The sequence below is a fragment of the Coenobita brevimanus genome, chromosome 92 (genome assembly GCF_032717465.1).
Source record: "Coenobita brevimanus isolate Jiangsu-jjx chromosome 92, ASM3271746v2, whole genome shotgun sequence".
Classification (NCBI taxonomy): domain Eukaryota; kingdom Metazoa; phylum Arthropoda; class Malacostraca; order Decapoda; family Coenobitidae; genus Coenobita; species Coenobita brevimanus.
The window spans coordinates 9052172-9064292 of record NC_137045.1 but is presented as its reverse complement, the minus strand read 5'-3'; the positions used below and the strand labels follow the sequence as shown (position 1 = coordinate 9064292).

The 12121-nt window shown below is 40.2% G+C and overlaps 1 protein-coding gene across 3 annotated transcripts in view; it reads left to right on the top strand.

Moving 5' to 3' along the window:
- Positions 1-10950, top strand: part of LOC145412251 (death-associated protein kinase dapk-1-like) — a 58661-nt gene extending 47711 nt beyond the window's left edge. For all 3 annotated transcript variants that reach the window (XM_080282196.1, XM_080282195.1, XM_080282194.1), the window contains 6 exons: positions 182-358; positions 1372-1584; positions 4653-4862; positions 5416-5528; positions 8024-8151; positions 10710-10950. In XM_080282196.1, coding sequence (XP_080138322.1) covers positions 182-358; positions 1372-1584; positions 4653-4862; positions 5416-5528; positions 8024-8151; positions 10710-10879 — 1011 coding nt within the window. In that variant the 3' untranslated portion in view covers positions 10880-10950. The remainder of the gene's footprint in view (positions 1-181; positions 359-1371; positions 1585-4652; positions 4863-5415; positions 5529-8023; positions 8152-10709) is intronic.
- The last annotated feature ends 1171 nt before the right edge of the window (positions 10951-12121 follow it).

Genomic DNA, 12121 nt, shown 5'->3' with positions numbered 1-12121 from the left:
TATATATATAATTTTGTTGTGAAGTTGCGTTAAGTCAGAAATGAGTGTTTTTTTGTCAGTTTAATTTCTCACTCATGAACTAGAAGCATGTGTCACTTAAAGTTGTTTCATTCGGTGTAACATCTAGCCATCCCAGTGCAAAGTTTTAAGTGATAGCTGACTGTATGGATTTTTCCCCCAGTGTGATAATGAAGGTGAGATGGAATATGAGTTCCCTTGCTTCAACCGTGTAGAGACCCTGGAAGGGCTGTGGGATGCATCAGATCCTCGATATACCCGAGGTGTGTATGGAGGTGTGCGTCTTCGCTCACCAGCCCCTACACAGCACATCCTACCCCCTGTTTATGTCAGAATCCAGGTGAGTGTGATATTGCATTGAAACATTTAGCATCCATAGTTCATTTTGCCTTGTCAAGACTTAGAACCTTGAATCTGTGCAGCATCCAGTTTAATAAATACTTGCTGCAACCGGGCAGTTTTCCTTAACTTAGGAAAGGTATCTTAATTAGAAAGCTTTATTAACCCACAAAGTGTAAATGACAGCTCCAGCTGTGTATATGAAGGAGTGTGAGCAATAGCCCAAGCTCTCCCCTTGACAACTGATCTTCAGATTTTCCCCCTCCAGCCAAGAAATAACAGTACAGGTACATGCATTCTTATTCATAGTAAGAGCACTCTTCTCATCACAGTGCCACTCACAAGTCTCCCATTTTCACTCTTGATATCATGGAGGGCCAAGTTAAAAAACAAAAGGCTGCCAGACTATTGCCATACAGTACATTATTCCTCCAACCAACTCAGTTCCCTTTCAGTTCCCTAGCCCCCTCAACTTCCATACACACTGTAAAGAATATCAGGAAATGTGTTGTACACTGCTGTATTGGAATTGCATTATGTTTCAGTTACTGATTGAACAGTATGCACACACTCTTAGTTCTTATGTTTACTTCAGGAAGAAATTTTAGTCATATGATGGAATAAAAAGAAGATGAGTTGTGGAGGTTTGGGCCATTGCAAAAGGTGTGACCCTAAAATGGTTGAGAGCCACTGCTTTACAAAAAATTTAATACCATTCAAGGCTAAGAGATTCGGAATTATTCTCTCTCAGGTTTGGTCTTCTACAATTAATGATGATGGCAGTGTATTATACAGTAGTGTAGATCATGAATTCGAGAATACTGTATTTTGTTCTGTTTAGTACTGCAGCTAATGTAGAACTGGATTGTGTTCAAAAGAAAGAAATAGCCTTACTATTTTGGTCAGAATGTTAATGTTTTCCTTCAGTTGTGTTGTTGTGCTCTGGTTATTGGTTAGCTAATAACCAAAATAGAATAAAGACAGTACTGTAATAAAATTTTGTGGGTACTGTAGGTTCAGCTGCGGAGGTCATGGCAGGAATACCCTGAGCGTGACACTGACTTGTATCAGTGGTGTGGGGGCTCGAAGTTTTGCTCAGGGCCACTGGAAGCACTACTTACCCTAGAGGAAGGTGGAGAGGCCGTAGAGGTGAAGGTGCGGGGACCACCAGAGTCAGGGCATGTTGCCTTCTTCTTCATGGAGGACTTGCTCGCTATGATTGATCAGGTCTGTTCAATCTATACCTTACACAGGCACATTTAGAGTGGCATGTTTCACTATATGGTATTCTTATTTACATCCTGGACAGTGTTTGCGATTGCTTTTACTTTGTGCCTCGTTAATTACCAATTTAAGAATTGATTGGTGCCTTTGTTTTATATGTAAGGCATTATTTTTTTAAGCTTTGCTATACTGTTCAGTGTCATCATAAAGTTGTGCATAGATGATTTATATATTGTACATAACTGATGGGAAGCAGAGCACACATATATATATATGTTAAATGGAGCCTCTGTGGTACAGTGGTAGAGCGTGCGTTTCGTACACAGGTGAACCGGGGTTGGTTCGTGCCCCGCCAGGGTAATAAACTTTGGGAGTGTTCACCTGGCCACGTACTGCATTGGCAGACACAAGGGGTGCTGTGGTTGAACCAGTGTTGCTTACTATAAAGTATGCTTGCACCCAGTCGGCTTGCGCGGGCTGATTACATTTGGTTCACAGACTACACACACATCCAAAGCCACTCCAACACTGCAATTAACTTACAAGCACTTCTCACCCTACATAAAATCTCTACTAGACAACCTAAGCCACTTGGTAGAGATACATTTGCTGTATCGTCCCGACTTCAGTTGGGATAGGCTGGTCCTGCAATGGATACTCAGATGGCTGATGATGATGTTGGTGATGATATATATATATATATATATATATATAATATTTTTACCTTAGATGTAATTTTGTAATTACAGTAAATTTTTATTAAAAGTTTTTCAGTTTTAGCAAAATTTGTACTGATTATGGATTCAGACAGTATTAGTGATGTTTTATTACATTATTATTATTATCATTATACATACATACATACATCATCTAATCCAGTGTTGCCTCATGAGAAGCGTAGGAGCCCAGGGCTAGGAAGGTTGGTCCTGATGTGTATGATGAGAGTGACCAGCCTCGCACATCCTTGAGGGGCATTACATGAGCAATGAACCCCAACTGCCCCTTGGATATAAACCTACATGGGCTCCATCCAGTTGGAGCACCTTAATTACCCACTAAACCATCAGACATCATTGTCCGGTTATATGGTTACCATCCGGTGTAGTAAATGGTGTTATTATTTTTTTTCCACTCATTCGATGTATTGCTGCTCTCGGATGCCTACCCTTTCCCCTCTTCCTTCCATCATTCCATCCTTCCTCTTCTGTCTTTCTTTCCTTCATTCATTCCTCTTCCTTCTGCCTACGGGTGACTCTACACTGAGTGACATGCCAAATGATTTCCTGTACACCAAGTAACCATTTGCTATTCTGGATGGTAACCATGTAACCAAATTATGGTGCCTGGTGGTTTAGTGGGCAATTAAGGCGCTCCAATCGGATAGAGCTGGTGCAGGTTATATCCAAGGGATGGTTGGGGTTAACTGTTCATATAATGGCATTCAGGGATGAGTGAGGCTGGTCACTCTCATCTAAAATGTCAGGACCGACTTGCCTAGCCCTGGGCTCGTATGCACTTTATGGGGCAACACTGGATCAGATGATGATGATGATGATGATGATGTTTATTACTAGATGTTTATTACTATTACTATTATTATTATTATTATTTTTAATATTATTATAATATGCTAGGTGGTAACCATATAACCAAATTATGGTGCCTGGTGGTTTAGTGGGTAATTAAGTCACTTTAATTGGATTGAGCCTGTGTAGGTTTATATCCAAGGGGTGGTTGGAGTTTATTGCTCACATAATGCCACCCAGGGATAAGTAAGGCTGGTCACTCTCATCTTAAATGTCAGGACCAACTTGCCTAGTCCCAGGCTCGTATACTTTTCTTGGGGCAACATAGGATTGGATGATGGATGATGGATGAATGGATGGATTATAATAATAATAATAATAATAGTTATTATTATTATTATTATTATTATTATTATTATCATTATTATGAAAGGGAGGTGGAGGAAAGATTTAAGAAGTGGAGAGATGGTATGGGGCACAAGCGCTTCAAAGTAAATGCAGATAAAACAAAAGTGATGGTACCCAGGGCAGGGTGGTACTGTCAAAGAAGAGGGAGAGTGGCCATGTGGGATTTGTTACAAGGGCGAGGGAAGTAATTCCATCATATGCAGTGTTTGTGACAAGTGGGAGCATAAGAGATGTAGTGGTATTAGAGGTAGACTGTGAGATAATGCTGATTTCATGTGTGCGGTGTGTCAGGGAGTGGGAGAGCATGTGGATATTGCCAGGCATAAACGGATTACACTTGTTGGTGAGTCTCTTGAGTGTGTGATAGAGTTTTGTTATCAGGGAGACTTATTATGTGCTGGAGGTAGAGTAGGAGCTATCTCTGTGGCTAGAGTGAGAAGTGATTGGAAGAAATTCAGGGAGCTGTTGCCTCGCCTGACATTGAGAGGGCTCACTCTCTGTGCTAAGGGATCTCTGTATGCAGCATGTGTTAGGAGTGTAATGCTGTATGGTATTGAGACCTGGTTAGTAAAGGAAGAGGATATTCACAGGCACAAACATACAGAAATGGCAATGATTAGGTGGATGTGCAGTGCATCCTTGAGTGCAAGGCCTGGGGGAGGGGGGAGGGGGCTAAGTTTATGATGGAAGAGTTGAGAGGTAGGATGGGACTGAAGTGTATTCTTGGTGTGATGAGGAAAGGTAGATTGAGTTGGTTTGGGGATGTGGAGAGGATGGGAGATGATAATTGGGTACAGAAAGTGAGAAGTGTTAATGTTGGGGGTCGGGTAACGAGAGTTAGACTGAAAAAGACCTGGGATGAGGTCATAGTGACCTCAGAGTTAAGGGACTGAATAGGGAGGCTGCCAGAGATTGAGCAGCATGGAGAGCTGCCATTAGGTGACCAAGACCAACACATGCAAGCATGTTGGAGCCTTCAAAAAAGGAAAACGAATGAAAACGACTATTATTATTACAGGTACAATATTATTATTACCATCATTAAGGGGTATTATTATTATTATTAAGAGTTGAAAATCAAAAAGTTACCTCCATTTTGGGGTAATTGGTGATAGTTTATGTTATATTGGTGTACAGGTTCTGGTGGAGATGTGTCCTGGGTTGGTATTAGAGAAACATGTGCTGAGTACTGAGCAGCTGGCATCCCACGCCACAACTGTGTATGCCTGGCCCCCTGCAGATACTTACTCAGCACTGCTGTCACAAGGCATGCGTGCCGCCCTTCTCAACCCACTCACAGAAAGGGAGGAGTCTTTCACACAGTTAGTCTGCTTTGGCTCACAGGATGTAAGTTATATACAGTATGCTGTAGTTTTAGAATTTTTGATTTTTTTTTTTTTTTCTGTAAATTCATGATAACTGGAAAAGCAGTAAGCTAGCTTAATATTGATTAATTTATTTTGATTTTATCATCTTCTCTGTAAGAGTGTTTTTGATCTGCCATTCTACAGTACATAGCTACACACACATTTTAAAGCAATGTTCCATGCTTGCATGAGTCAGCCTTTTATGAAAAGGTTATATTAATGATGAATGGAGGATTAAGGAAATAATCTGTAGTGAGAAAAAAATAATAATTAGCCTGCATTATTTGCCTTTGTTTTTTTCTGTTATGTCTTGAGTGAAATTTTGATCTGACTTTTAAGATGAATTGAATAAGTGAGATTGTCTACCATTATAATATAAAATATCTAGTAAGAGCTACTGTTGCTCATCCATATATTGTCTTCAGTCTCCAGTGAATATGTGAGTGCAGGAAGGGACTAAAGAGCCTCAAGAATGCATGTAGTTTCTTTTGTCATTATATGTAGCCATTTATCACTGTTTTTTGTACCTGCAGGTGGTGTCAAGTGTGGTGGTAGGTGGGGATGTTCATGTTAGCAGCCTTTGCACTGTCACTGTCCAGCGCTTGGCAGCCCTAATGGATCCTCCACATCCTAGAGGCTCTGACTGGTACTGTCATATTACTGCATCCCTCATCCTACTCCTGTCTTCCTGTTACCCTACATTACATACCTTACACATGCCTCACCCTGTACCATGCCTCTTATATAAGCCAGATTATCTTAATAACTACTGTCCTGTCCAGTTTGCTAAACTCACCCATTTCCTCTTCTGAGTGTCTCACAACCGTATGATATTGTGGGTGCTAACGTACTCATGCAGCTGTCATGCACCCACTTTACTCAGTTTTCTATCCCAGTCACAGTTATTTCATGAGACACTTTACTAGCTATGACCTTTTACACAATATCTTTTGTAGATCATCAGTGCATCATGATACTTAAACTCTTCCACCATTTATCTGGACCCCACAAGTTACCCTCAAGCTTCATAACTATCAATTTACAGAGCCATCACTTTACTCTTATATACATTCACTTTCAAACATCATCTTTTACTAACATCCACAAGTCTCTGAACCATTCTTGTAAGCATGTATAGTATAATCTGCATATATACATCAGATTAGATATATTCCTTCTTTCACTGCCAGTCTCGATTACACTAAATCAGGTGTAAATGGGGGACTGAAACCCCTCCTCACCTCGTGTAGTGATATGGTATATGTTAACCACATTGGCCAGCTCTTGTGTTGCATACATTCTCATGCATCTTACAGCTTAGGATGGAAGGGAGATTGTAGGTAGAGCTTTCTTATGCTATGATTTGTGGCTCAGTTGAACGATGTTGGAGAGGCTAGCCAGCTGTGCTACTTGCTTGTACAAATGTGCCTCATTTCCCCTCTTATACTCTGAAAGCAGGATGCAGAACTGCAGGAGAGGGGCTACTTTAATCTGCAAATCTTGGGATTTGTTTTCAGTTGAACCCATTGTTGCAGCTACAAGTAATATTATTCCTGAGAACAAGAGATATTGTTTTGAGTAGTGATGATTATCATTAAAATGCAGTAGAACCCAGATTAAATTCAAGTGTCCCAGCCATCCTCGAACAGTTAGTTACAGCACACTTGTATTAATGTAAGTAAAGCAAGTAGTAAAGACTTGCTTTTGGTTTTGCAGGTAGCAAGTATGTATAGTAATTACAGAGAAAAAAACAGACTACCAATACAGTACATTTCTTTTACAGACAGTACTTGATTTATGGGTAGAATTCATTTGGGAAAATTGCCAGTTGAACTATCATATACTGGAAGCATAATACAGTTACAGGTTCAGTAGAGTTATGTCTGGGATATAGCCAAGGTTACTTTAATGTGACTTGACCTAACCCTGCCTGAGTTCAGTCTCAACCTGCCTAAATTTCATAGCTACATAAAGTACCACAGTACACTTGTACTGCTGCTAAAAACTACAGCAGAAAACGAAATTGAGTATAAAACATGGCTGTTGTTGATCAACTCCAGTCATTCTGACTGAGCAGACCCATCAACCACAGGAGGCAGCCACCCCTGTAGGGTCATCCTGTGCCATTGACAGCACCTTGCCAGTGAGGCACAGGGAAAAGTGTGGAGGTTTGGTTCCTGAATGAATGATGCATTTGCCTCTCCACCCAGTTAGCAGGGACACCTTAGCAGGCCTCACAGCACCTTATTATTAGGTTATATAGCTGCCACCCAGCTTTGTAAATGATTCCCTTGGTTACAGGAAGCCATTAGGCGTGCCACCCATTGTAGAGCCACCTGAATTGGAATGAAGTGTAGTAAAATGAGGCTGGATGGTAAGGGAGAAGTAGGAAGAGAGTAGGCCAGACACAGGGACAGAATTATAAAGGTGAGGAAGAAGTAGGCAGCACTACATTAAGTAAGTGGATGATGGTCGCCACCACCTACCACCTATAAAATGCGGTGAAATCATGATATTGTCATCATACACAATCCAACCCTGAAGTGATCGCAATTTGGTCTATTGTTTTGGGTTATTTCCCACCCAGTGATAAACTTCTTGGCTCTGTATTATTACTGTTCACACATGTCACTTAAATTTTGCCACTTTAAAGCTTAAAAATTATATGCACAGACTAATGTGTTATGGAAAAACCTTGAACTAGGGTGATACAGTCAATATTTATACTGTTTATGTTGTGGTTTGTTGTTGTTGGCTGTTCCATGCTCAGTTGCCATCCAGTGGCTATTTGTTCACTGCTGTTGCCTTACTGTTCACACACTTCACTAAATTTTTGTCACTTTAAACTTAAGGACTATGTATTCTTATTCGGAACTGTAAAGCACAGACCATATTTGGGATAATTGTGGCACATTTTGACTCAAGGTGATGCTTGTTTTGATGGTGGGCTATTGCAGTAAGTCATGATGTTTCTCCACCATGGCAATCATTTAATTGAGAACTTGCCAGTCACATACTGGAAAAGGAGTGTTAAAAGTTGAAGGTCATCAGAGTGAAATATCATATAACAGAGGGTGCCTATACTTGTTAGTGAGGTTTGAAATAGTGTTTAACATTAATATATGTTTTTGTATACTGTAGGTGTGTTCTGGCAGTGAAGCTGGGCCTACAGCAGCTGCTGCCTTCCCTTGACACCCAAGCTGGAACCTCTCGCTCACCAACTGCCACACTTCTCCATTCCTGGGGCCAATCTCCTACTGCCACACTGGGTAATTAAGAAAACCATCCATTGTATAGTTTAGATTTAATGTTACCCACTACTAAGGTCTGTCCACTTCAGCTTGGACTAAAATTGCCATCTCTCCATCTTGAATGCTGAGCTGTAGCAAGAGATTAACACAAGAATATGATGCTGGTCACAGAGAAATGGCATGATTAGAATGTAGAGTTGTACTGTTGTCTCATTCTGCCTTTGAGCTAAGGAATAAGCTGCAAAGGGTTCAGAATCTCTACCAAGTTAAGGTGGATGAATTATAGCTGCATATTGGATCTTGGGCCAGATTCTGAACAAACATACAATCAGTTCCTTGTCATAATGGTGATTTTTTTTCCCAGGAAGGACAAGGAAAGAACTGTACTGTTTGTTTCCATCTTCTTTGGTCCTCCTACAAAAGCATATGTTGGATTCAAGAAGAAGATTGTCTTAGGTTTATATATTTGCCTAGCAGGAAAGACAAGGCAAGAAGAGTACAGAATCAACTGTAAATACGTTTGAAAATACTAACCCAGAATTCCATGAGTAGAGCAGGCAGTTTTGTCTGCTTAACCATTACTCATAATTTGCTTTAGTTTTCTCACCCATATTCCATTGCATTTTTAAAATTTATTGATCATCATCATCATAATCCAGACCTCCTTTCCCACCCTAGGGCAGGGTGAGGAGTAGCAGTGTCCAGACAGCCCAAATTTGCCCAATCCATGGGCCACTCCTTCATTTGCTCACCATTCAAGCCCCTGGAATCTTGGCTGTATCTGATACACCAGGAACATTCACCATATTCTGTAGCTTCACATAAATGTATCTGATAGAGTCAGTCTGGACACTGCCAAGTTAAAAAGGGGTGCCAAATCCCTGATCATGCACTTCTCATAATATCCATCCAGCCAGTTCGATCACTGGTCAGTCCCTTAGCCTCACCGACTTCCAACATTCTTAGCAGCATATAAATAGATCCTGAACTTGGCTCTCTGTTATCTTGTTTTTTATTTTTCTTGGAGGGAACATCATTGCGAGGTTTCACCTTTAGTTCCTTCTTCCTTGCATAGAAAAGAAGAGGAAGAAAAAAAAAAAATATTGATGTTCATAATTCCATTATTTCAGCACCATACCTAGATTCATTCTCTCTCTGTGTATATTCTCTCTGTAAATTATCTCTGCATGTTGTGGGAAAAAGTAAATTGTTGTGTGAAGTAGGTAAGTTACAGATAGCAAGATAGAATACAGTACAGATATTGATGAAAAGGATACCATTAACCCTTCAGTCTGAGGACATCTCTTATACCGTACTGTAGTTTATTCTTCCTGCCACGAAACGGTTTTATTCTGCTTAGAAAAGCTTTACTCATAGTGAAGAGGTTATTGAAGGCAATATCTAACCCCTAAAAATGAAGAAGTCTCCCTTGTATTGAATAAAATCATCTGGTGACATTAGGACTGAGATAAAAAAGACATATATAATTGAATGGAAATTGTTAATGGTTGTACTGTACTTGTTGACTTCTTGGAGGCAGAATTTCAAGGGGCCTGAATAAATGGCCCACTTTGCTGTGCATGCTGATGGTAGTTCTCACACTTTGCATTTTCTTTCCAAGTAATAAGTCCTAGTGGTAGATGGGGGCATTCATCATCCACTCACTCAATGCAGTGCTGCTCTTGGGTGACTGCTCTTTTCTCTCTTCCTTTCTTCTTTCTTTCCTTCCTCTTCTGTCTTTCTTTACTTCATTCTTTCCTCTTCCTTCTGCCTCCAGATGACTCTTTACTCCTTCTTCTGTCTTTCTTTCCTTAAATCTTTCCTCTTCCTTCTGCCTGTGGATGACTCTACAGTGAGTAACAAGCTAAATGGTTTCCCGTACACCAAGAAACCATTTACTATGCTGGGTGGTAAGCATACTGTACAACCAAATTATGGCATCTGGTGGTTTAGTGAGTAATTTAGGTGCTGAAGTCAGATTGAGCCCATGCAGGTTTATATCCAAGGGATGGTTGGGGTTTATTGCTCATATAATGCCACTCAGGGATGAGTGAGGCTGGTCACCCTGCCACTCAGGGATGAGTGAGGCTGGTCACCCTGATCTAAATTGTCAGGACCAACTTGCCTAGCCCCGGGCTCTACGCTCCTCATGGGGCAACACAGGATTAGATGGTGAATGAATGATTGTAATGAGTCACTGTAGGTCATAATCTTGTTGGTTAAGGAGGCTCCCTATTATGTCTTTCTGACCAATCCATTGCTTGATATGGCACAAAAAGAATTATATGTATGCTGTTGATGCAAACTATGCCATTATTGAAAAGATGTAAATGGTATGTAAGAAACTTAAAAAGTGTAGTATGGAAAGTAAATTGCAAAGAAGGAGATGCCAAGAAGCTTTCCAAGGTAATGAGAATACAGGCCTATACATTATATAAATAAATAAATAAATAAATAATATCTATCTATATATATCTCTATGTACTGTATATATATATATATATATATATATATATATATATATATATATATATATATATATATATATATATATGAGACCCCTTAATTACCTCCAGGATCACTTGTGAGGGAGCTGCGTGGGATGGAGCGTGAGGATGCGGCTGTAGCTGTCATGTGTGGTGCACCCCTTTACCAGTTGGCTCCCCCCGATGATGACACCACATCTGACACTTCCCCGCCCATTTCATCCACCTCTGCCACCTCAACCTCCAACCTCTCTAGATGAGCCAAGCGAATTTAGGACCCTGCCCCCTAGCCTTATTCATATTTCCTGCCTCCAACCTTTCTAGATGAGAAGGTCCAACCCTGCCACAGCCACTCCTAGCCTATCAAGACTAGCTAGGTTAGACTAGGCCTTTTCCCTACCCATCCAATTCTTTATGTCCAGTTTTCCTCACCCAGCTTTACATCGTGTCATACGCCTCTGTTTAGTCTTTGTCGTGTGTTACTTTTATTTAGATCATCCATTGTGACACCCACTTGCAACTCATTGACCTCACTCATAGCCATCTCTTGACTCATTCAATCCTCTGTGCCCATTTGGCCTCATCCAACAACAGATCAACTATCATCCACCTCCCTTCCCAGCTCATCAGTTGTTGTTACTTGTCATTCTTATTTAAATCATTCATTGTAATACCCCCTTGCATCTTAGCCATATCCACTTCCCTACTCATCCCATCTCCTGTGTCCATTTTTCCTCATCCATCACCATACCATATAACCACCTTGTTACTTATTATTCATAGTTTACACATCCACTGTGATATCCACTTCCATCTCAGTCATATCCACCTCTTACCTTATCCACCTCAACCATTAGCGTCTCCAAATGAACCACTTAAGTCCAGGAAGGAAGCATCTGCAGGACCTAAAGGAAGTGGGGAAGGATTAAGTAATATTTAAGGGGGTATCCAGGATTTAGCATGTAAGATGTTTGTGAATATATTTTTCTGGTTTACTCCATTATTTTTTATTCTTTCTTTGGCTGCATGCTACACTACTCTTTCATCTTTATTCTTTGTTAGATTTTTACAGTATTCACATTTTCCTTTTTTCATCTTTACCCTCAGTTAAATTATTACAGTATTCATATTTTCTTTTTTTCATTTCAGTCTGTACCAGGATTTTTTTTTTTTTCCTTCTGTTTTCTGAAAGTTTTAAGGACCCTTATATGTCTCCTCTCTCTTGAGCATCTCTGACACACTGATGTGTCTCATGTGTGTGCTAAATGTTAGTTGTAGGTATAGCACAAGATGGTTGTGGTCATACATCACCATCGTCTGATTTTGGTTGACCTATTATATTCTATACGTTTTCTTTAGTTTTCCCAGGGTACTTAGCACATTCCAACTTGGCCCCCCCCCCCCCCCTCTTTTTTTTTTTTTTTTTTTTTTTTTTTTTTTTTTTTGTAATGAAAAGTTATGTTACAGTTAAGTCTTAGTATTCTGTTGTTGATCTTTTTAAG